This window comes from Aureobasidium melanogenum (genome assembly GCF_000721775.1).
Source record: "Aureobasidium melanogenum CBS 110374 unplaced genomic scaffold scaffold_6, whole genome shotgun sequence".
Taxonomy (NCBI): Eukaryota; Fungi; Ascomycota; class Dothideomycetes; order Dothideales; family Saccotheciaceae; genus Aureobasidium; species Aureobasidium melanogenum.
In genome coordinates this window covers 979,292-1,001,046 of record NW_024470058.1, presented here as the reverse complement: position 1 = coordinate 1,001,046, position 21,755 = coordinate 979,292, and the positions used below count along the sequence as shown (strand labels likewise).

Below are 21,755 nucleotides of genomic sequence, written 5' to 3'. Positions count from 1 at the left end.
GGCTTATTGCGAGTACGAGATTACCCGCGACGTGGATGTGAGAAGGAAAGATGTTGTTGTTGTTGTATGAGGAAAGGTGGTGGAGATGGGTTGCTTCCTGAGAGAGGTTCAAATAGTTTGCTCTGAAAAGGAATCAAGACTAAGAAGCTGGCTACCTCTTCCACGTATAGCCAAAAAAAAAAAAAAAAAAAAAAAAGAAAAAAGACGAAAAATGCAAAATCCTTTTATACTTGTGCTTGACCAGTGGCTTTCGTGACGTTTTATAGAAAGAAATGCAGTAATAAGAGTAAAACTTCTACTATTCAAACTGGAACATAATCTGCTGTCCTGAAGCTCCATCCTATCAACGACAAACTTCACCATCGTGGCTTCCACTCCCAAGCATGTCCCTTCCCAAAACACCTACACACTTCCTCCCCTCCTCCCTTCCCACCTCTGCACAGACCCCACACCACCACCTCTGATCCAACCCCCTGACATTCGCCCCAAAGCCCTGTGCCTGTAGTCTCGCACTCTCAAACGTCGTTTTCTGCGCTACACAATTGTGTGCACAGAGTTCTGGCGAAGAAGTAAGGATCAAGTGACCGCAAGCGAGGCGATGGGTTAATGAGCCAGAGGTGCAGGAGGGAAGGATATGGATGCCTGAGGTGTAAGGATGGGTGTGGGATGGGGATGGTGGAAGAGGCAAGGGTAAGGGATCAGGGAGAGAGAGGTAGTGATGGTAGGGTCTGGTGAGGTGCTTTTGGGGGCTGACAGAAAAAGGTGAGATGACAACTTTAGCAGCAAAGTCTTGGATCGGTGATAGAAAATCTCTTTTCTCTTGTTTGTCCTCGGTGTTGAGATTTTCTGCTTCTCTGCTTGATGATGATGATGACGAACAGCCAAAAGTGTCAACAACATCTGTAGTATCCACAATTCTTGTCATCGATGACACGGACACGCAAACCCCATCCTCCAGACCCCCAGGGAATCTCAACCCCAGTCCTTTTGGCCGGACCTGCTCCTGCCCCTTCATCATCACCCCAGAATTTTCGGAAGCTGGCGGAACAAAGATGGGGGCACCAACAACGTCTCCACTTGCTGGCGTCTTGATGATAATGTTGGGGTTACAAAGCGTATTCGTATCTGCTGCTGTTTCTTCAACATTGTCAAATTCTTGTTGGAAAAGTGGACTTGGTGATGGGTTTGGTGTACGTCGTGGTGTCCTCGGAGTACTCGCCCTCCTCTTTATCACCAAACGCTCAGGTGTAGTAGGCTCGACTCCATCACTGCCATTTCGACCTTTCGTATCTGCGAGCAGAGACCAAGTCTTCCTCTTCGAAATCACAAACTTTGGAGTTGGAATCTGTGTAGGCGAGTATTTTCCTGGCAGCGCTATGCACTCCAGCCGTGCTATTGGTAATGGAGATTGCGCGACAGCTGGCAATGGCTTTGTTGTTGTTGGAGACTTGAAAGCTGGCGACGGTTTTGGTGACGCAAGTTTGAGAGTTGGCAATGGCTTGAGCGCAGGTGTCGAGTTTGCCGGTTTGACTGCTGGAGACTTCGCAGGCGGCCATGGTGTGATTACTGGCGACGAGCTTCGAGGAAGACAAGTAGTCGTATCACTAGCGCGACGTGTGAGATCAGACGAAGAAGAACGTTCTGGCGTCTGTGAATGCGGCGCAGAATATCTCGACTTGAGTGAATCACTCCTTATGGGTGGTGTTCTTCTAGTTGTGCAGCGTTCTTCTGTTTGTGTTGATGGCATTGTATTTGTCTTTTTGCGTTTAGGAAGATGGTGACGACTAACAGATTTCGGCGGCTATGAACATTTGTAGTCGTGATGAATGAAAGATGACAACAATGGACATGCCAGCACAAGACATGTGCATGTGTATCTGTTGGATTCATTCTTTGTGATGTCAATGCTGAAACGTGCAGTGTCATCTGAAAGAAAAGTGAACCAATGTCTCACGAAGAATGATACGACATATAGGAAACGGGAGAGAGAGAGAGAAAGAGAGACCGAGTGAACAGAAGATAGAAATACATTCATTGTACACGTGAAATCTAAGAACCACATTACTTATCTCAGACACACAATGTCTCCCAGAACCAAAATCCATGCAAGCACATTCAAGCATGCTTGGCGTGCAAGTCGTCAGCGTTGTGCTTGGCGAAGACCTTGCTGGAAAGGTCAAACACGGGCAGAGGGCAAGGAATGCCAACAGAAGCGCAAACAGTGACAATGGACAAATACCAGCCTGAGATCAAGCCCAACCATCCAAAGCCACCACCGATCTTGAGAAGAGTGCTGACATGGTTGAGCACGGCGGCGGCCTCGGCAGCACTGGTGGCGTGCTCGACATTGGGAACATAAAAGTCTGCAGCTGCGATGAAGGAGAACAACATGGTCAGACCGAAGAATGTGGCGGTGAAAAAGGCGTTGACGCGGATAGTGCCGATAAGGAAGGTGAAAGACACAAGCACCATGACCACGTTGTGGAAGCCTTGCGATGAGTTCCACTCAGCACCTGCTGAGCTACCGACCTTGGCGAAGGCGGAGACCTGGTTGTAGTAAGGGTCTTGTGCGTATGCAAGACTGCCCCAGTGGCAACCGTAGATGATAAAGACGGACATGGGGAAAGCTGTGATGAGCTTGTCAGTACCTTTAATCAAACTTGGATCAGGTGGTCAAACATACTGTTTCCAAGAATGAACTCTGCAATTCCTGCAAGAATCATGCCAACGAAACCAATCATGTAGTAGTCACCGTCCAAACCAATCAGACTGGTAGGCGCGACAGCACCTCGGAGACCACAAAGGGTGAAGATGGTAGACGTGTATGGGACCAAGAAGCAGACCAAGCCGAGAAGAGTCGGGTTACCTGTATTGTTGTCAGTATGAGGTCGATCTCAGTCCGGGGCTTCAAACAAAGACATACCAAATCTCTTGGAAAGGTCTCCACGTCTGGGTCCTTCGGGCTGGAAGAACAATCTCTCATATTGTTCGGGAGTGAGAGCCACGGTCATTTGACGACTCAGAGGTGCGCCCAAAGGTGCACCATTGCCGCTGGAGTGGTCCTCCGTCATGGTGTGGTCGATCTTCTCGGTAGACATTGTGGGTTGAGTTTGTATCGCTGAGTTGTCGTAGATGTAGGAGAACGAGTCGTGTAGGAAGGTTGATCAACGATGGTAGTTGTAGGGAAGGATTGAGAAGGCCACGATATGAACAGGTCAACCAGGAGGAGGATCGACCTACTTATACACAACCAGTCCAGGCAGTGTCCCATCCGTCGCGCCTTCCTTGGAACACGGTAGCGTCCTCAACCGCCTCTCCAGACGTCTATAACTCAAACCCCAGATCATCCGTTCACCCCCACATGGAAATATGGGGAGATCTCCGCACCAATTACCCCGGAAGTTGACGCTAGAGCAAGCGCTGGCGTGGCCAACGGCTGATGAACCGTCAAAAGCGGCTTGGGGGCTTGCAGCATGCATCAGGGGAAAGAGACTTGGATACGAAAGTACGAAGTCGATGGCTAGACCTCGATCTGCATGTCTCGAGTGACCTTACGATCCGAAATGTCACTACTCTCAACGACAGACTCTGCTGAGATTCGACATTGAAGTCGAGATTGCCTCGGTTTCGTTCCAGCAACAAACTTCCCATGGATATCCTGAACAGTCGTAACTACAACGTCAACAGCTTGCTTTTTCACTTCACAGACGAATCATCTTCGGCGACCCCGCATCCGGAGCCAAGAGAGATTATGGTTTCTGCTAGCTCCTTCACCGCAGTGTCTAGAGACGAAACCGAAAAGGTAGGTGTTGACTTGAGAAGTTGATGGAAAGATGCCGAGGCTTGTAAGAGCTTAACCGAGGTGAACTGTAGTATCCCCGCTTCCACATCAAACCGTTTCTGTCTTGATTATTCTTTTGAGAGTCTTGGAGTGTCTTGTTTCCGACGCCTCGTGAACTGTGTTTTGTGAATGAGGAGTGTGATCAGTTGACGCGGAGATGGGCTGAAAAGGAGGCGTCGGGAGTTGTGAAGTTTGACCACAACAAGACTCTCCGCGGATGGTGTGAACGTCGAGGCTCAAGAATGTCTGCAGGTGGAAAAAACTTTGGCAACGCCCAAAAGGGTTCGGAAAGCTTGGAAAGGCTTGAGGGGTTGTTGTGACTGTCGAAAGGTTCAAAGAAAGAGACGAGTGAACTTTTGATTTTCGTTACGTATCTCCAAAGCCAGCTTGTTCCCATTTGGCAGCACCTGGACCTCCTTGTGCAGCCGCGGCTACCTTGGCACCAGCTATGGCAGCGTTGCCAGCAGCAACAGTGTGGGCTAGATGTGGCGTCGTGTCGCTGCTTCCGCCCATGGAAAATAACATGACAAAGACCAAAAGATGAAGTCCAACAACCCAGACAGCAAACATGTTCCTGCTGGTCCTCGTTGCTAATACAAGTCTAGATGCTTGCAAGACAGCTCGTTCAGGCAATGAGAGTCTTTGGAAGGCGCGACTGGATTCTTTGCTTCGAAAAGCAGCGAATGGAGAGATTGAGTTTTCGTAGGCCGATTTGTAACGTGCATCGGTACCAGGGTTACTGCGATCGATTGTGATGGTGGATGGGTTGGTGGACGAGTAACCAGACGTTGCACCACCCTTTGTGTTGTAACTGTTGACATATCTACTCTTCTCATACAAGGATAGATTGTCTTTTTGCAGGCTAGCAATTTCGGAGCGCAGAGACGAGACGAGTGTGTACTGTTCCTGCAGGTTCGTCTCTAGCTCACGGGCTTTAGCCTTGAAGCGGTCACGTTGAGCAGTGACCATTGGCAGGATGCCAGCGTTGGGAGCCTCCGGTCGCAACGAGTCCAATCCTCGAGGTGATGAGGTGCTGGTATCAAAGCCAGAGATGATGGAAGAGGTGGGTGATGTGTTTCCTCCACGACGGATTGATGCAGCGTAGGAGGACTTTGGGTAGCGAGAGGTGTATGTACCTGCTACAGACATGGCCGAGGGGTCGAAAGCGTTGCTGGCCTCATTCTGAGCCTGCAGCAAGTCTTCCTCGAGCGTCTGCGTCAGGTTGCGCGACTTCTCCAGCTCCATATTCGTATTGGATAACTCTTCTTGCAACGACTCGAGACGAGATTGGAGGTCGTTGTGCGAAACGCGGAGGATGGTGAGCTCATTGGACAGCTTCTTGTTGCGAGCAAGAAGAAGCTTCTCCAGTGACTCGCCCTTGTCACCAGCAGGAGCGGCGTCTGGCTCATGGTCGGAATCGTCTGCGTCGCCTGTCGCGAACTCGATCGACTGATTTTTTGTTAGCAATGCTTGCTGCATAGTACATGTCGTGCAACATACCTTGAGCATGTCCAACTCTTGCTTGACCTCGTCATAATCGCTGCACTTGTCCAGCTTGCGCTTGATGCTTTCACGATCCTGCTTGAGAGATTCCAGCTCTCTTTCGAGTGATCTGAGGTTGGAATCCCACTTTGTCTTTTCTGAATTCTTCTCGTAGCGCTGTGCATCGAGCTTTCGCAGTAGCTGCGAGTTTTCGGAGCGTAGACGTAGGAAGGCAGGGTCATCTTCGACAGAGAGGGCGGTTTGAGATGAGCTCTGGTTCGCGGTCGACTGGGCGAGCTCGAGGCGCAATTGCTCGTTGCGGCCTTGCAGCTCAGACAGACGCAGGTTTGCCTTTTCGAGTTCTTGGTTGACGAGATCAAGCTCCTGCTGTGATGCGCCGTGGACAGAGTCGGACGTGTCGTCCTCGGTCTTTCCTAGACGTTGAGCGACATCGTAGCTGGCCTTGAGCTCTTTCAACAGACGGTCTTGGTTGTCGACCTTTTCCTCCAAGCTCTTTTCTCGCGCATCCCAGTTGTCTTGCTTCTCTTTTAGAACAGCGTTCCAAGATGCCTCGACTTCCTTGATCTTGGAGTCTTGATTTGACTGTGAGGATTGTCTGGCGGAGCGCTCTTGTTCGAGTTGAGATTCAGTCGCTTCGAGTTGTGCGGTCAAGTTGGCGACGGTGGATTGCAGGTGCTTGTTCTCGGATTCCAGCTTGGGGACGACTTCTTGGGCGGTGACGAAGGAATCTATCGAGGCTTCGAGCAGCGGGTATGGATCGGGAGCTTCAGACAGGGGCGAGTAGAGTTGGAGAAAAGCTGACTGGGTCGACTTGGACTGGTTGGAGATGAGGTCGATAAAGGACTGGTAGGACTTGAGCAGAGCCTTGATCTCATCCAACTTGGCGGCATCTTCGAGTTTGCGAAAGTCCTTGGTCTTTTGGGCGAGCTCCTTGCGTTGTACCAGCGTGTCGCGTTGGTGGGTGACGAGGTCCGAGGCGGCTGTGTCGAGCGTAGAGATGAGAGAGGTGAGATCAACGTCTGTGCAAGGGTCAGTACTGAGTGAATACAGAAGACAAGAGGAAGGAAGGGCGTACTCCGCCATGAAGCAATTGCTTGCTGGAACTTGTTCTCTTTCTCCTGATGACTGGCAGCGCCCTGGACAGCCTGGGGCTCTACGACTTGGCTTGCCATTGTGTGCCGATGCACTGCTTACAACACATGTGGTTATAAGCGACAAAAGCAAGAGCGAGCTTATTTGTTGGAGCAACGTGTCGGTGTGCTGATGGAGCTTGGAGGGAGCATCCACAGGTCAGGGTTGCGTGGAGATTCTTGGCGCGGGCTCTGACATGTGAGAGTGACGCCGCCCGCTGCAACCACCTTGATCGATACTAATCCAGACATATACGATGGAAGAGGCAGTCGCGCCATGAATGAGGAAGCATGGAAGCCGCAGCTAACGATGGTGCCTACGTCTTGCGCGACTTGATGCGCAATGCCCCACTGTCGCCTGACGGAGAAGAAGAACATCATGTCCACATAACCTGCGTCGATGCCTGGGGTGAGTCGCGACTTCCGAAAGCACCGCTCTTGCCATCTTTTGCTGACTCTCGACTAGACGGCAACCTGTACATCGGCACGTCGGCAGGAGAGATCCTCCATTTTGTCTCAATTCCCTCCGACGATTCAGACCAACCTACCTACATCCTCGCATCCCGCTTACAGCCCGAGTATTCCAACAAACAACATGATGCCTTGCCAGCCGTCGAACAGATCCTGTTGTTACCCTCGGTGGGAAAGGCATGCGTCCTGTGTCATGGCACCTTGACCTTCTACACCCTCCCCGAGCTCAGTCCCGCCTTTGGAGGAAAGATCAAACAGAGCGACTGCACCTGGGTCGGAGGTCTGGACCGCGATCTGGATACCCAAGACTTGGATCCTGCCGATGGCTGTATCATTGTCATTTGCTTGAGGCAGAAACTGCGTGTCATCCGTATCATGGACCAAGGCTCTCCTCGCAAGATCAGAGACATTGAGCTCGGCAATTGTCTCGACATACAACGAAGAGCTGATCTTGCCTGTGTCGCTGATGCTACTTCCTACGCCTTACTGGACATTGTCAACCAGCGCAAGATCGACCTCTTTCCCATCTCGTCTCTACCCAATCCCAATCCATCCTCTGGTCGCCAGAGCCCAGACATTGATCCTCCTCCAATACAACGTCCGCCATCGAGAAGCTTTTCAGCCACCAGTCCTGTCCGCAGACCCGACCTTCGCGCTCAAGATAGGGTAGCCAGCGTTGGAGGCGCTCCTCAGACTCCCGGACGACAGACTCCTGATCGACTCCACCCCAACGACTCACCTTCACCATGGCCGCATCGTGCCGCCTCTCGTCAGGCCATGTCCCCGAGTCCGACGAGACCACTTGCCAGCCCATCAGTAGACACTGAGGGCAAGGTGTTACCTCCCACACCTCAGCTCGAACGGCCGCAGCCTCTTCCCCCGACCGCACACGTTTCCCTGAAACCTCACGTCTCCACTCCCACACCCAACGAATTCCTTTTGACCACTGGCACCACTCCTGAAGATCCTGCAGTCGGTATGTTTGTCAATCTGGATGGTGATGTTGTCAGAGGCACCATCGAGTTTGAGAGTTACCCTGACTCGATCATTGTCGACGGTCAATCTTCAAACTCTTCGATGCAACAAATGCCTGGAGACATGTCTCAAGAAGGCTATGTATTGGCTGTCGTGCGTCGTGAGAAGAATGGAGTCATCGAGAAACTAGTCGAATACCAACGCTGGGACGTTGATCCTTCCGACAACCAATACCACAAAGACTTTCTCAGCCTGCCGTATTCTTCCAAGTCCGAAGTACAGATGGCATTACGAGAGGCTACTTCCGCGACGACTATGAGTCTATCTTCTGTAGGCAAAGCGCTCAGTTTGCGCCGCCTGTATCTTCATGAGCCTACATCAGAGGAAACGGCCGTGGACGTCAAGCGCAACGATGACGAGGACAAGTTGATTGAAAGATTTTCCAGCGTGCAGACCAAAGTCTTGCTTTTCGCAAATGACTCGATCTGGTGGCTTGTTCGAAATCCCTTGGTTGTACGACTTGAAACACAATTAAGTGCTGCTGTCAACATATCAGCCAATTCCTTCACTGTACAGGGCAAGCAGGTGCAAGCAGTCCTAAACAGCATCCGTGGTAAAGAAGCCACCAATGAGTTCGAGTTCTTCGGCTTCAACTATGTTCGTCAACAAGCCTCGCTACTGCTTTTGATCGACCTCATTCTCAAGACCAACCAAAACATTATCGCTTCCGAGGCTGAAAAACGTGCGACTCATGACGCCTTGGTGGAGGGAGAGATAGATCCCCGCATCATCCTATCCATCATCCCGGTCTTGTCAGACGAGGTTGTTGAAGGTCCACAGGGCCTCTGGATACCTGGTGGTCTCAAGAATGCCATTGATCAATTCAAAGCACAATACCATGCAGAATCAATCAATCAAGATCCACAAGGACCCTATGGAGATAATCTGTTGCAAGTATTGAAGCGTTACCTACAATCATGGAGGAGGAAGAAGGGTTTCGGCAGTATTGCAGATGAGAAGCAGGTCTCTCACACTGTGGATGCTGCATTGTTGTCTCTACTCTTGATGCTTGACAGCAACACATTTCCAGGACCAGCAGCACCTGGGTCACTGCGTGCTGAACTCAATGATGTGGTCGATCAAGGTGTTGAATGTTTTGATCATGCAGTTGAACTTCTCGAACGGCACAAACGACTCTACATCTTGTCCCGACTGTACCAAAGTCGAAGGATGGTAGGTCAAGTCTTGTCAACCTGGCGTCGCATACTCGAATCTTCTGAAGACGTGGGTGGCGAGTTGATTGATGGTGAACTCGACGTGCGCAAGTATGTCACCAGAATCAAGGATGTCGAGCTTGTCAAAGATTACGGTACCTGGCTTGCTAATCGTAATCCCCCTCTTGGTGTTCAAATCTTCGCAGATGAGAATGCAAGAGTCAAGTTTACACCTGCTGAGGCAGTTGATCTATTAAAAGAGCGTGCCCCAGCTGCCGTCAAGGACTACTTGGAGCACCTTGTGTTTGGCAAAAACCAAAATCAATATGCCAACGACCTTATTTACTTTTACCTCGATACCGTCACGCAGGCCATCGATGACTCATCAACGTCTGCAAAGGACATACTTCTGACGAGCTACCACACCTATCGAGCCTTGGCCCCACCGAAACCGACATACAGCCAATTTATCCTTGACAACAATCTCCCAAATACATGGTGGAAGAATAGACTCCGACTTTTGCAGCTCATCGGTGGCTCTTCTGTATATGATGTAGAAGCTCTGAGCAGCAGGCTGATATCATACTCAGAAGTCCTTGTACCAGAGACTATCGTTCTTGCCGCCCGGCGCGATGAGCATCAAAAAGCTCTCAAGCTCCTCGTCCACGGCCTGGCAGACTTCGATACGGCTGTACGATATTGTCTGCTCGGTGGCAGCAGCATCTTCCATCCTGCCTCATCCTCGACAACCCTTCCTCTACCGTCAAAGGAAGAACAACAGGTTCTGTTTTCTCACCTTTTACACTGTTATCTCGATCTCGACGATCAAGATCAAATACTTGAGCGAGTTGCAGAGCTTCTTGAGAAGTTCGGGAGCTGGTTCGATATTGCCGAAGTACTGCCCTTACTTTCACCATCATGGCCGCTCGAGCATTTTGGCGCGTTCATCGCCAGTGCAATGGGTAGACTTGTATCTGAGAGAAATGAGACTGTCATTGTCAGGGCGCTCGCGGGCGCGCAAAACCTTAGATTGGCTGTTGATGTCGTCGAAAAGATTGAGAAAGAGGGAGCTACTTGGGAGAGTGTCAAGAAAGATAGCGGTGTTGCTTAGATCTAAGCGTCTCGAATCAACGGGCGCTCTCTGTTTGAGAGCGTGGTGGTGCTGCAGAAGTAAGACAAATTACTGGCTGGGAGAAGGTGACCTCCACGACTTCTGAATAAAGGGTAAAGCAACCTCTTTTGAGGTGTCATCGCGTCGTGATATTCATCGAGTTGGCTGCTTTTGAAGAGTCAGCGACAACCATTCCGGAAGGTGGTAATAGTTCTAGGTGTTCTAGTGTTTGCTCTGTTTGATTGGCTGTGCAAGGCGTTGACGCTAGAACTCGTACCCTGAGCGCATGATCGATTTGGCTGGCAGCCACCACGTACACCTGCAAAATTAGGCGGCAGGCAGCAGAGTTGGGAGCACAGCAATCTGCTCAAAACGCCCGAATTCTTGCTCGTCTATTCCCAAAAGATGATTGGATTTGTTGATCTGTGATGGTGAGATTTCAAAAGTCAAAAGACGCGTGGTTCGTGGCGCACAACCCAGATCCTCCTGAATCGTTCATGTCGAATACAAGACTTTGCCATGCCTCAGGATGATGAATATAGTTCTTGGACCATGGCTGTCGCTGGTTTTGCTTGCTCGCAATGCTATGGCAAATTCTTATCGCCGTTGCTTGTCTGTATTTTCTGATTTTGACAACAACTGAGACATTTACACGTCTACCGAATAGTCATGGCCATACATCGACAATCTACCTACTGCCTCCTCAGGCCAACGCGACAACATCTCTGATCTGCAAATCTGTACATCCACACTTTGCGAGTACACTTTTCCCCGTCGAAAAGGACGTCTACGAACGCTTTTCTGCTGCACCCGATGCACCGTCTAGTTTATTAACCTACCATGGCATTCACACCGATATTCCCTCTGGTCTAATTCTGGAACTCGCAGAAGGAGGAAACCTTCAAGATTGGCTCCTCAACACCGCAACCCCACCAAGCGAAGCTCTACTGTACAAATGGACACTCCAAACCGCCGAAGCCCTTTGTTTCGCACACAGATTAGGGATCTTACACTCTGACATCCATCCTCTCAATTTCTTGCTCAGCGGCAATCTCGATCTTAAAGTTGGAGATTGGGGCGGTGCATCTGTGGATGGAAGTCCTTCGCATTGCTCCTATCGCTACAGATACCGTTTGTTCACTCCCAATGGCACCGACTTCGTCAAAGAAAATGGTGTTTCTCCGGCAACAGAGATCTTCGCCTTTGGAATGGCGGTGTACGCGATAGTATCTGGAAAACCGATCTGGCCTGAATTAGAGGAACCAAGGGATTGGGAAGAGATCAAGAAAAGAATTGTGAAGAGAAGATTTCCTGATACGAAGGGATTGAAGATACTGGGGGATGTTGTGAAGGGATGTTGGAGTGGAAGGTTCAACAGTATGGAGGAAGTCAGGGTTGCGATTGAGCGGGAAAGAGATGCTGCTCTATCGCGAGATGAAGGTGCGTCGCAGCAGATACCCTTCATTGCCAATTAGAATATTCCTCCAGCCTGTGTTTCTGTCCCTTGCCGAATTTACTCAAGATTGACATTCCACAATGGAATACACGTCTTTGCTTCTTCCGCATTCAAGGCACCAGCATTCGAGCGGACGAAAAACAAGCCTCGCCAATTTTAGTCCTATACCAGATCTCGTATTGCCAAAGGGCTGATCTTCCCTGCCCAGACCACACGAACAAAGTCTTAAAAATAGACAAGCTCTTGGAAAGCACTTGCCGAACAGTGACTTGCTTGTTTCTTTTTTTTTTTTGTGATCCTTTGCCAAGACTATTGTTATGTACTATGTCTAGTCATTGATTTTGGCATTGTCAATAAAACAGTGATGAAAGATAACAAAACCTTGCATTCTTTAATCTACTAAGATTTGGTAGTGTTTTATAAAAGGCAAAAAACTCTGCTTTAGTTGCCTAATATGGTAAGAGACATTGTTTTATATTTAGAAAGTCTATGTTGATATAGACAAAGGGTAGATTATCTATAGAATGAAATATTAAAAATCTTATAAGATTTCAACCTCTTTTATTTTCTTGGAGTAAATGTCTGAAAGCGGCATACTTCTATATATATAAAGACTTCTAAGTTTTAAAAGCTAACTTTAGTAGTACTAACATAGAAGACTTTACAAATGCGGCCAAGCATGGCATAGAAAAAAAAGGAAAAATGGGCATATATGGATGTTTTCGAGCAGATCAAGTCACGAGAATATAATAGATGGAATGATTGGAAAGGGGACGAGATGAACACGGGTAAAAAGAAAAACGAAAAGTCATATTTCAATACAGTAAACAGTGGAAAGACTTACCTGCAACGCCAAAACGCCAGAAGTCTAGATTGGACGTCTTCCAGTGACAGCAGTCATGTCAGGAAGAGGGATTTTCTCGTCTAGCGATTTCTCCTTGCGCGATTGAATGCCTCGCGGTTTCTCATGACCCACCTGATCCACTGCACTCTTTCAGCAGAGTACACCCAAGCGTGACGATCAGTGTTCCTATTATGTCGCATGGCAATCTGTTCAGTAGCGCGAAGATCTTCAGGCACAGAAACCGGAGGTCCACCATAGGGACCCCAGTTTCGAATGTGAGTGAGCATGTTGTTGTCTACCAAAAATGCATAACGGTGGAACCAGTCAGAGCCGAGGTAGGTTTGTTGTGTAGTGATATCTGTGCCTTGGAGCCAGTTACTTACATAAGGGTTGAGAGAAAGCAGAGCATCTCGTTCGATTTGGCGTCTGAGTTGTTCGCGATGTTGGTTGTATTGCGAGATTCTCGTTCTTAGTCCTCTGTACAGTTGGCGGTACATCTCGGGCTCGGGCATTCCAAGAACCATGCGTTGAGCATATTCATCGGTTCCTGCGATCAGGCTTTGGAGGTGGATAGGAAGTTGACTAGCCACAGGGTGGAGGTCAGCAGGAATATTGGCCAATGAATTACCTGCTGGTGGCTGTTCGGGAGGAGTCATTAGGAGGCTCCATTGTTCAGCAAGAATCTCTTGAACTCTGGCTACCTGCTGTTCATGAGACATATTGCTAAGTTGCTCACGGGTCTGGTCATCAAGCGGATCCAGGAGCTGAGACGACATCTCTATAGCCTCAGCGGACATCTGTCCAGCAGTTGGAGGTTGCATTGGCTGTTGGAGCAGCCAATCATGATTAAAATTGGGAGACTCTGCGGCTTCGAGGAGTCTGTCGACAGCCTCTTGTTCATCAATGTCCATAGCGGTGGGATGTTCAGCTTTAGTGTCAACCTGCTCAAGAGGAGCAGCAGCTTCAGCCTCAGCAGCTTCAACAGCAGCAGGGGCAGGAGGATTGGGAGGAGGAACAAAGTTCTCACGAGCTTCAGCAAGAAGTTCATCCTGCACAACCTCGCGACTACGAGCAGCCCTACCTTCGAGTCTCTCGAGTTCGGCACTTTGCTGTTCTCTATTCCAACTAAAGACTACATCTCTGGGAATGTTGAAATCATTAAGGAGTCTGTTCTCCAAGGCAACGTTGCGGTCGAACTTTTGCTTCTTGCCATTGGCGTCAACCTTGGCTTTGAATGGCATCTTGTTTCCTGGGATTTGGTTTGTGTGGTTGTTTTGTGGATGGTTGAATTTGGAGTGTGGGTTTCCAATTGCCGATTAGAAATGAGGTAACCCTGTCCTTCGTCGAATATAATAATGTTTGCGAGCTAGTCTGTGTGACATGGGTCCTAGCCCCTGTCCATTGTCAATTGCTGCTTTGAGCATTGTTCTAATCAAGAACTTCCAAATGCCCTCAAAGAGGTCGCACAATAGACTGTCTACTAGTCTGGGAGTTCAAAGCAGTACTCAAAGGCCGACCCAGGAGGGACGTATAATGATCAAAGGATCATGTCCTCTGCAAGTCAATGAGGGCGATGCCATCCGAGGATCAGACAATGCTCAAGTGCTTCCTCAACAAAGAAAGCGCAGTATACAGCTTCCCTTCTTTGTCTTTGCCACATCGTCTTTGTTCTTCCATCCAGAACCCTCATTGTGTCGATGCCTTCGGATCTGTCAACAAATTTCTTTGTTTGCTCGGGCAAAAGAGTTTATAATGTTCAGAATGACCTAGCCGACCTGGCTTTGCGCTACCGAACCTCGTATAAGTCCTGGCGACAAAATGACTGACTACGGCACAAGTTCTCCTATCAGCGCTGGTACGTTTGATTTTCCTTCAACACCTAATGTTCCATCTACACCTAGCGTTCCATCTACACCTAAGGATCCGGCTTCCCCATTGGTCCCTTCTTCTCCTTTTCCCAAGGATGAGCCTATGGCTGAAGATGAAGAGATCCTTCCTCGCACGCCCGAAGGTCTGAGCCGAAGACAATACAACCTGTTCAAGAGGAACAGAAAGGCAACGCTCAAAGCTGCTAAGATGATGACTCAAGTAATGGAGGAGATGAGCGATGCCACTGAAGACATCACAACTGAGTCTGAATTGCCGGAAGGATACCAAAAAGGTGACTTCGGCCGTCAAGCTCGTAAACTCCTCAAGTCAAATGACAAGCATGGTATGTTGAGTCCCGGTACCCACAAGGTGGTCAAGCCTGCCGTTGTCAGGTATTACTCGTACAAAAGAGACTTCAAGGTTGCTGAAAGGCTTGCTGAGCGCAAGTCGAGAAAGAATGGTGGTATTCGTATGATTTGAGAGTTGAGAGTACCCAGTAGCTCGAGAATGATCCCAATCCGTATTGTTGAGCCTTTCAATGGCGGGCTTAGTGTAATGATCAAAGTATGAGCAATCCAGATCAAGCAGACGTGCATCCTTTTCGAACGATTTTCTTTTCAAATTGATATTATTGGTCCTGTCTGCATAGTAGTGACATTCGTCTTCGATCAAGGTCTTCTGCTTGATAGTTGTTTTGAAATCAAATTCGTAATTTTATCGATGAATACGACGGCTACCGCGCTGATCATCTTATGAATGGTTGCCTGTCAGTGACACTTTGCAGAACTACAGAAAAGTGAATATCTGATCGTGGTCGCAAGTGAGATATCGAGACAAGGCCATCCGTATCGTTTCGTGGTTGCCTTGCCAAAAGCGAATATTCCGTGACTTTGATCACACAACAAACTTGACTGCTGTACTTACGCGACCTCATCATTCTCTCCAGGTCAAACAGCAGACTGCTCGTTTCACTTCCACATGCGTCCAATCAGTATCCAAAACAAACACAAGCGTCTGTCCTCAGCATTGCGCATGCTCTACACAAGTTTCTGCAGAGCCTTGATCGCAAAACAGTCTGCTTCTGCCCAAGGTGATCACATGCGCAGCGCTCGTACTTGTATATAAGCTCACTTTGCTCTTAGCCATGTTCTCTACTTCCATCTTCGTCGTCGAGGCTGATCTCCGCGACAAGCCTGCCACTCACGACAGCAGTAGCAACAGAAGCAACAGCAACAGTAACAACATCGACACCGAGGCTATGCCTCCCACTCCCAGCACCAAGAACAACAAGGCTCCTGTCAAGACCACTTCTTCTCATTGTTTCCTGTCTGCTCCCATTCCCAAGCCTGAGCCTGTCCCTGAGCCTCCCACTTCTGAGACCGTCGACGATGCTCTCGGTCCTAAGCCTGAGCCTATCTCTCGCCCTCCTACCCCTCCTGTCTCCTGGAAGGTACTTTGGGCTTCCTTGAGTGCTCCCACCAATCCTGCTGTCTAAACTCCAGGAGGTTGCCGTTTCTAGCTTCTTATTAACCCCTTTAGGTGGTATGGCGTACTGCTCGGTACAATGAGGAGGTTCACGGCGGCGTCAACTCCTACAGTCTCTACTGAGCACGGAGCTGCTTTTCTCTTTCGTCTCTGGTTTCGGTCACAGAATGGTTGTGCGCATCACGACGAGCATTTGGGATGGCGCTCAGGGAGTACACTTCGGTTTGTCAAGGCACTTCATACACAGCAAGCACAAGGTCATTGACGACCTGGATTGCAATCAATCCTCTATCATGCTTCTGATCATTCTCCGCTCCAAGCTGGATAAAGTCAGTGTGAATCTTCAACGTCCCTTGTCAAACCCCCTCATGATCTTGTGCCTACTCACAAGGCCTTCACCACGCTTCACGACCATCTGAGATAGGCGTTCAATCACGTGAGGGTCGCCGACCTCCTGTCTCCCCTTAGTGCGTTTGACTCAGCTGATTCTTGACATTTATGACAACACCACACACCATTGATTGAGGTCTGCGACCCCTTGTCTCTCGAAGATGATGATCGTCAAGTGATTCGCACTTCGTTTCATGATCCAGTAAGTGCTTATATACGTCAAAAGATCAGATGAGGGTGTCCCTTCTAGGATGTCCACTGCCTACAGCAAAACAAATCCTTGCAGTCTTCAAGAAGTGCTTATACAGCTATGTTGACCATTCCACAAAAGCAAGATCTAGTCTGGCCGAGCTCTCACACGGACCATCATCGCAGGTTTATGCCACACAATATGCATCTTTGAGTCCCTATGCCAGTCCAGATTCGTATTGACAAGTTCAAGATCGTACTTGTAGTGCAACTTGCACATCGTGAGGTTAAGTTCTGTCCATGCCAGACTGCCGAGATATTAGTTACGTACTTGATAGTAGGCACGTTAGGGTTTTACCTTCGTCCCATGCAAGCTCGTGAACCATACGAGAAAGGCTGGGATGCGTCTAGGTCGTCTTGGTCCTTGTTGTCTAGCCAGCGCTCAGGTGCGAAGGTGAAAGGGTCTTTAAAGTTGGCGGAAGACATGGAAGCGGCGAATGGATTTGTAGACACAGTAATCTGTAGTCACAAAGAGAACGTCAGGAACAGTAATGCTTGAACCATGGACCGAATCTCAACTTACGCCTTCGGGAAGCACATGCCCATCCACAGTATCCCCACCCTGTGGGACAACTCGAGGCAGAGCGAATGGAAGTGGAGGATACATGCGCATAGCTTCGAGACAGATTGCATTGACAAGCTTGAGCCTTGAAGCTGAGGCAGAGTTGATGTCTTCGTAGCTAGGGAAAGCACTACGGATCTCTGTGCGCAGTTTGTCGTATAGTACATTATCGCGTAGGAGGTAGTATGTAGCGCAAGATAATGTGGTTGCGGTTGTTTCGCTTCCAGCAATGCTATGCCGTGTCAACGACGCGTAACTGTACGTCAAGAGGTTATCTGCTTACATGAAGTCAGAGGAGTGAGCGGCGATCTGCGATTCGGAAATGATGTGCATTTCACGTTCTTCGATTATGCGTGTCAAAAAGTCTGGTCGATCTGAGTTTTTCTGCAAACGTCTAGACGAGATCAGCACACTCACATGAACAAGACTTGAAGAAAGAAAATCGTCACCTTCTCACAAGATCCTTCGTATGTGCGTCATGCTTGCGAGTATCCTGAAGAATTTTGTCAATCACTCCAGGAAAAAGCTTTTTTACCAGAGCTGCGATAGTAGGATAGCGACCCAAAGAGTCTCCTAGAGCTCCTTGTTTCATAGATCCGACGGCCAGTTGAATCCATTCATGAGACTTCGCGGACTCTAATCCCCCAAACGATTCTCCAAAAGCCAAGCTGCCAATGATATCAAAAGTCATAAGGTTAAACCACATAACGATATCAATGCCTTGAGGACAATCACCCAGTTTCCCAATCTGATCGATAAACAAGTCAATAGGTTCGTTGACCAACCCTTCCTGCTCCCTAAGACTCTTATCCGAAAACGCATTGCTGAGTTGTGCTCGCATCTTCTTATGATTTGCCGGATCTGTTTCACTGATTATCGAAAGTGTTTTCCCATCAAAACTCGCACCTTCATAAAAAGGGCTTTTGCGGAAGACTTGATGTCCTGGTCTGGAGCCGTATATGTCTTTCCATGATTGAGAAGTATTGAAGGAGAGTTCGTTTGGTGATGTCCGGACTACTGGACCGTATCTCTCGTGAAGTGCGAGACGATCGTAGGGCTGTCTGCCTCGGAGAAAACTCAGGCAGTGTGGGATGTTGCTGATGGATGCTAGAAAAGGGCCAGGAAACTTATACAGAGGATGTTGAAGATACGATATGATCCAGTATGTGATATAAGCGATGACGGTCTAGAAAATTTTAGACGTGATTAGATCTGCTCCTGGGGTCCTGACTTACCAGTCCTAACGCGATTGATGAGGGAGGCCACGAGGTTACCATAGAGTCGTCGTTCATCTTGGAAGAATGAGAGTGTTTATCTCGAACTGATTTTGAGTTTCCTCCCCGCCTTAGACCTAGAGCATGTTTCACGTGTACCTCATAAGCAAGAGGATGATGGATTATGTTAGACTGGCCATGGGCTTATATATTCGCAGGCGTAAAAAGATTCTTGTGATGTGGCCATACCTGATTTGTCTTTGCCTCGTGAGAGAAGGAGCAGCCGATAGTGGTGATAGATTATTCGCTGCACTCGTGCAATATAATATGGAGTCTTGGCCTTGCACAGGGACATCACACCACGCGGGAAGCGGCAAAGAAGCGGGGAGACCAGCATCTCTTGCCGCATTGGGAACATATAAATGATGCCGATTATCTTCATACTATCTGCGCAATATGTTTCATCTTGGCTTAAAGCTGCTCTATCCCCTGTTAAGTCAAGTCTCGATGGCTACGAGTTTCAATGTGCGACAAACTTCCTTGGTCATGCTTCGCTGACAAAGTACTTGTTGCCTATACTCACTACCACCGCATCTTCCTCTGTAGACGCACGTATCATAAATACCACATCAGAAGGTCTGATGCTTGCTCCATCCGGCAAGAGAATTGCCTTCGAAGACCTCAAAACAAAACAGGAATATGGTTTCGGGGCTCGCTGGAGGCGCTATGGACAAAGCAAGCTTGCTCAGGTGTTGTATGCAACCCAACTTGCGCGGAGGCATCCTACAGTGCCGTCAATCGCCATCCATCCAGGAGTAGTCGCGACAGATTTGGCCTCGAAATTGGAATGGGCAGGTTAGTTGGCAGTCTAGGCGACCGCTAAAGTGTTGACGTCCAAGGATGGGAGTAAAAACTCGATGTGGGGAGCCACTGCACCTCGTGATGCTGTCGAGAATGGTGCGTACTATTCTCCGATTGCTGAGCCTGGAAAGCAAACAAGATGGACGCAAGACGAGGATCTAGGAAACCGACTGTCGCAGTAGACAGAAGAGGCATTGCAACCCTTCGGCGGCCATACATAATCGGAGATAGAATCTGTGAAATGGCGAGCGATCAGCAATTTGAAACAGTCAACTCAGATCAGGATTGATTGATTCTCTTCAGGCCTTGATGGAAGCAAACAATCTGCGGGTGATGTGCAACCGGGTTCAGTCCGGAGGGGTGGTTCATCCTTTGTTGAAAGAACTTGAACACAAAGAAATGGTCTCGACAAAGAAACTCTCAAACATTCCTCTGGTGACATTTAATGTTTCTGTCTTGATACATCCATAGGTGGCTGGAACAGCCCAGAATTGCATATATCCCAAAGCACATTAACCAGACGGCGGCAGCGATATCTCCGCATCACCAACTCAAACCATTCAGTTGATAGAGGAGCTCCAGTATACGATAGAATTTTGCTCTTCACTAGATTTCTCTTTGACGCGTTCCTCTCCGTGAACGACCATTTCCGGAAACGGAAAATTCTTAGCGTCATCATGCCGAAGCCATCACCGCGTCTTCACTTACCGCGTTCAGTAGCTTGCGATGGAATCAAAACAATTTCAGAGCTGTCTCACCGAACCTTCACCAGCAATACGAATCTTGACTGCAAAATGAACGTCCGCAAACTTCTCGAGTCGATACCCCAGATTCAGCGGGCTTACGAAACAGAGTCTGATTCTGGCTGTTCGCTCAGAGCGAGAAAGAAGCACGATCGCCACGATGGCAGTGCGGTAATGATCTTCAAGGTATCTGGCGCAGGCAGGAAGAAGAGACCATGTGGCATGCTTAACTGTCCGCCTTGTGGGGCCCTCTGGCGTGAGTATCTTTTTGCTGTCATCTGAACTCCAGACGAAGTAAACTGACATGGACCAGGAATGTTCCTCGATGATCTCGAGAGTAAGGTACCGGACTTTGTTTCAGATCAGCCTTCCGCCTCGAGTGCGCGCAAGGCAATGTGTGCATCATCTGCGGCCTCCACCACAGGCTCCACCACTTCGACCCTGACTGAACTTACTGAGATGTCGGAGATCTCACGGGAGCTCCTTGGTCGAGACATGGAATCTGGACTCCTCACACCTGCATCAACATCTTCTTCTGTCACACTCGACTACTCGCCAGCAGAGAAATTGACACCCACCAAATCTTCCAAAGGCGAGCACAAGTCATATGGTGTACCATCTCCAGCCTCTTCAGTAACATTGGCCGACTTCAACGAAGACTCGACATCTCTAATGGACGACCACGCACAAGATTCTTCATCGATGTCGACCTTGACCGACCTTACTGAGCATAGCCATGGCTCCAGTGTCGGGGTCCGCTCTGCTACGTCCGTTGCGGCTTCCTCAAGCGCCATCTCGACCTTGACCGACTTCTCCGAGGTGCAATCTTCATCATCACTATCGGCTCCATCAAGCAGTCTCTCATCGATTCCACCTACCTTGTCTACAGCCACCACAATCACAAGTCCCACCTACAAGCGAGTCAAGGTCCAGAAACGCAGAAGAATGATTGAGATGTCGGATGGCTCGAGTTGGATACCACCAACCCTTGAGCGAGTCCAAGCATACATCACTTCTCAGGGCGAGCGTCGCCTGCCCAGATCGGTGCGTGGAGTGGTCGCTTTCCATGCTTTGCGCGGTTCGCGAGTCGGTCTTAAGTATGAGAGTGCTATTATGAAGGTTGATCGCAAGGTTGGCAAGAAGTCTGAGACTAGGGAGGAGCTGCTTGCATTCAGGGAGAAACTGCTTGTCCATGAGGATGACGATGAAGATATGGAAGGCTGAGAAGATTGGATGAAGTTTTTCACATTGGTGAAAAATCGAGTTGGGAAAGAAGGTGATGGATGCGGCTTGGACCTCCCAGTAATTATCCTGGTTGTTCAGGAAGGTTTCATGGCATAGCAGCGAGATATGGTGTTCAATCAATGATACGCCTAGTGAAGACACCAAACAGTATCAACAAAGATGTCGCAATTTGAACACAACTGCAGTCTTCAAACATTGCCAGTAGCTGCCTCGGAATCTGAGCAGGGGTGAAGACCTTCCAAACAAGTCGGAGTGACAAGGCCGCATGCGGCAAGAGCTGAAGTTCAGAGGTTGTGCCAAGCATTCCGGACGCTCCTGATTCTCTTTGCGACGACGAAGGATCCCGATCCTCCCGTCCGCGGACCGCGTCAACCCAAGAGAGCCACCGGCATTCATCTGCTGAGACATTGCTGGCTGATCGCTGGCTGATCGCTGGTTGTGAACGCATATAACCGTCAAGCAGTTGTACTCACCCCAGCTGTGTGGGAAGGATGCGCCCGGCAACCAACAGCCGTAGCCATCTGAGACGACTCTTCCTCCATCTCTGTCACCCACCGGCCACTTGTGCCAGCTGACCGATCAATAGATCAAT

At 49.1% G+C, this 21,755-nt stretch overlaps 11 protein-coding genes across 11 annotated transcripts; 6 read left to right on the top strand and 5 right to left on the bottom strand.

Annotated features, from left to right (window-relative positions):
* Nucleotides 1-343: 343 nt before the first annotated feature.
* M437DRAFT_64975 (uncharacterized protein) lies at nucleotides 344-1,747 on the bottom strand (the record flags this gene model as incomplete). Its single annotated transcript, XM_041024519.1, has 1 exon — nucleotides 344-1,747. One exon carries the CDS (start codon nucleotides 1,745-1,747, stop codon nucleotides 344-346), a length of 1,404 nt encoding a protein of 467 aa, XP_040881460.1.
* Nucleotides 1,748-2,115: 368 nt separating this feature from the next.
* M437DRAFT_45067 (uncharacterized protein) lies at nucleotides 2,116-3,098 on the bottom strand (the record flags this gene model as incomplete). Its single annotated transcript, XM_041021015.1, has 3 exons — nucleotides 2,116-2,627; nucleotides 2,684-2,866; nucleotides 2,924-3,098. 3 exons carry the CDS (start codon nucleotides 3,096-3,098, stop codon nucleotides 2,116-2,118), a joined length of 870 nt encoding a protein of 289 aa, XP_040881459.1.
* Nucleotides 3,099-4,207: 1,109 nt separating this feature from the next.
* M437DRAFT_74243 (uncharacterized protein) lies at nucleotides 4,208-6,516 on the bottom strand (the record flags this gene model as incomplete). The annotated part of the gene is made up of 3 exons (XM_041026197.1): nucleotides 4,208-5,290; nucleotides 5,342-6,363; nucleotides 6,420-6,516. 3 exons carry the CDS (start codon nucleotides 6,514-6,516, stop codon nucleotides 4,208-4,210), a joined length of 2,202 nt encoding a protein of 733 aa, XP_040881458.1.
* A 249-nt stretch (nucleotides 6,517-6,765) lies between these two features.
* M437DRAFT_74242 (uncharacterized protein) lies at nucleotides 6,766-10,245 on the top strand (the record flags this gene model as incomplete). Its single annotated transcript, XM_041026196.1, has 2 exons — nucleotides 6,766-6,883; nucleotides 6,941-10,245. 2 exons carry the CDS (start codon nucleotides 6,766-6,768, stop codon nucleotides 10,243-10,245), a joined length of 3,423 nt encoding a protein of 1,140 aa, XP_040881457.1.
* Nucleotides 10,246-11,177: 932 nt separating this feature from the next.
* M437DRAFT_11198 (kinase-like protein) lies at nucleotides 11,178-11,651 on the top strand (the record flags this gene model as incomplete). The annotated part of the gene is made up of 1 exon (XM_041018600.1): nucleotides 11,178-11,651. A coding segment is annotated over one exon (474 nt), but the record flags the coding sequence as incomplete, so codon positions are not given.
* Nucleotides 11,652-12,625: 974 nt separating this feature from the next.
* M437DRAFT_64970 (uncharacterized protein) lies at nucleotides 12,626-13,786 on the bottom strand (the record flags this gene model as incomplete). The annotated part of the gene is made up of 1 exon (XM_041024518.1): nucleotides 12,626-13,786. The coding sequence occupies one exon, from the start codon at nucleotides 13,784-13,786 to the stop codon at nucleotides 12,626-12,628; it is 1,161 nt and encodes a 386-aa protein (XP_040881455.1).
* A 577-nt stretch (nucleotides 13,787-14,363) lies between these two features.
* Nucleotides 14,364-14,894, top strand: M437DRAFT_83365 (uncharacterized protein; the record flags this gene model as incomplete). Its single annotated transcript, XM_041027922.1, has 1 exon — nucleotides 14,364-14,894. One exon carries the CDS (start codon nucleotides 14,364-14,366, stop codon nucleotides 14,892-14,894), a length of 531 nt encoding a protein of 176 aa, XP_040881454.1.
* Nucleotides 14,895-15,392: 498 nt separating this feature from the next.
* Nucleotides 15,393-15,909, top strand: M437DRAFT_83364 (uncharacterized protein; the record flags this gene model as incomplete). Its single annotated transcript, XM_041027921.1, has 2 exons — nucleotides 15,393-15,504; nucleotides 15,557-15,909. 2 exons carry the CDS (start codon nucleotides 15,393-15,395, stop codon nucleotides 15,907-15,909), a joined length of 465 nt encoding a protein of 154 aa, XP_040881453.1.
* Nucleotides 15,910-16,626: 717 nt separating this feature from the next.
* On the bottom strand, nucleotides 16,627-18,392 carry M437DRAFT_64968 (benzoate 4-monooxygenase cytochrome P450; the record flags this gene model as incomplete). Its single annotated transcript, XM_041024517.1, has 6 exons — nucleotides 16,627-16,786; nucleotides 16,837-16,997; nucleotides 17,062-17,332; nucleotides 17,384-17,494; nucleotides 17,550-18,286; nucleotides 18,336-18,392. The coding sequence occupies 6 exons, from the start codon at nucleotides 18,390-18,392 to the stop codon at nucleotides 16,627-16,629; spliced, it is 1,497 nt and encodes a 498-aa protein (XP_040881452.1).
* A 347-nt stretch (nucleotides 18,393-18,739) lies between these two features.
* M437DRAFT_45347 (uncharacterized protein) lies at nucleotides 18,740-19,357 on the top strand (the record flags this gene model as incomplete). Its single annotated transcript, XM_041021076.1, has 2 exons — nucleotides 18,740-19,169; nucleotides 19,200-19,357. 2 exons carry the CDS (start codon nucleotides 18,740-18,742, stop codon nucleotides 19,355-19,357), a joined length of 588 nt encoding a protein of 195 aa, XP_040881451.1.
* Nucleotides 19,358-19,969: 612 nt separating this feature from the next.
* Nucleotides 19,970-21,142, top strand: M437DRAFT_83362 (uncharacterized protein; the record flags this gene model as incomplete). Its single annotated transcript, XM_041027920.1, has 2 exons — nucleotides 19,970-20,174; nucleotides 20,232-21,142. 2 exons carry the CDS (start codon nucleotides 19,970-19,972, stop codon nucleotides 21,140-21,142), a joined length of 1,116 nt encoding a protein of 371 aa, XP_040881450.1.
* Nucleotides 21,143-21,755: the final 613 nt, after the last annotated feature.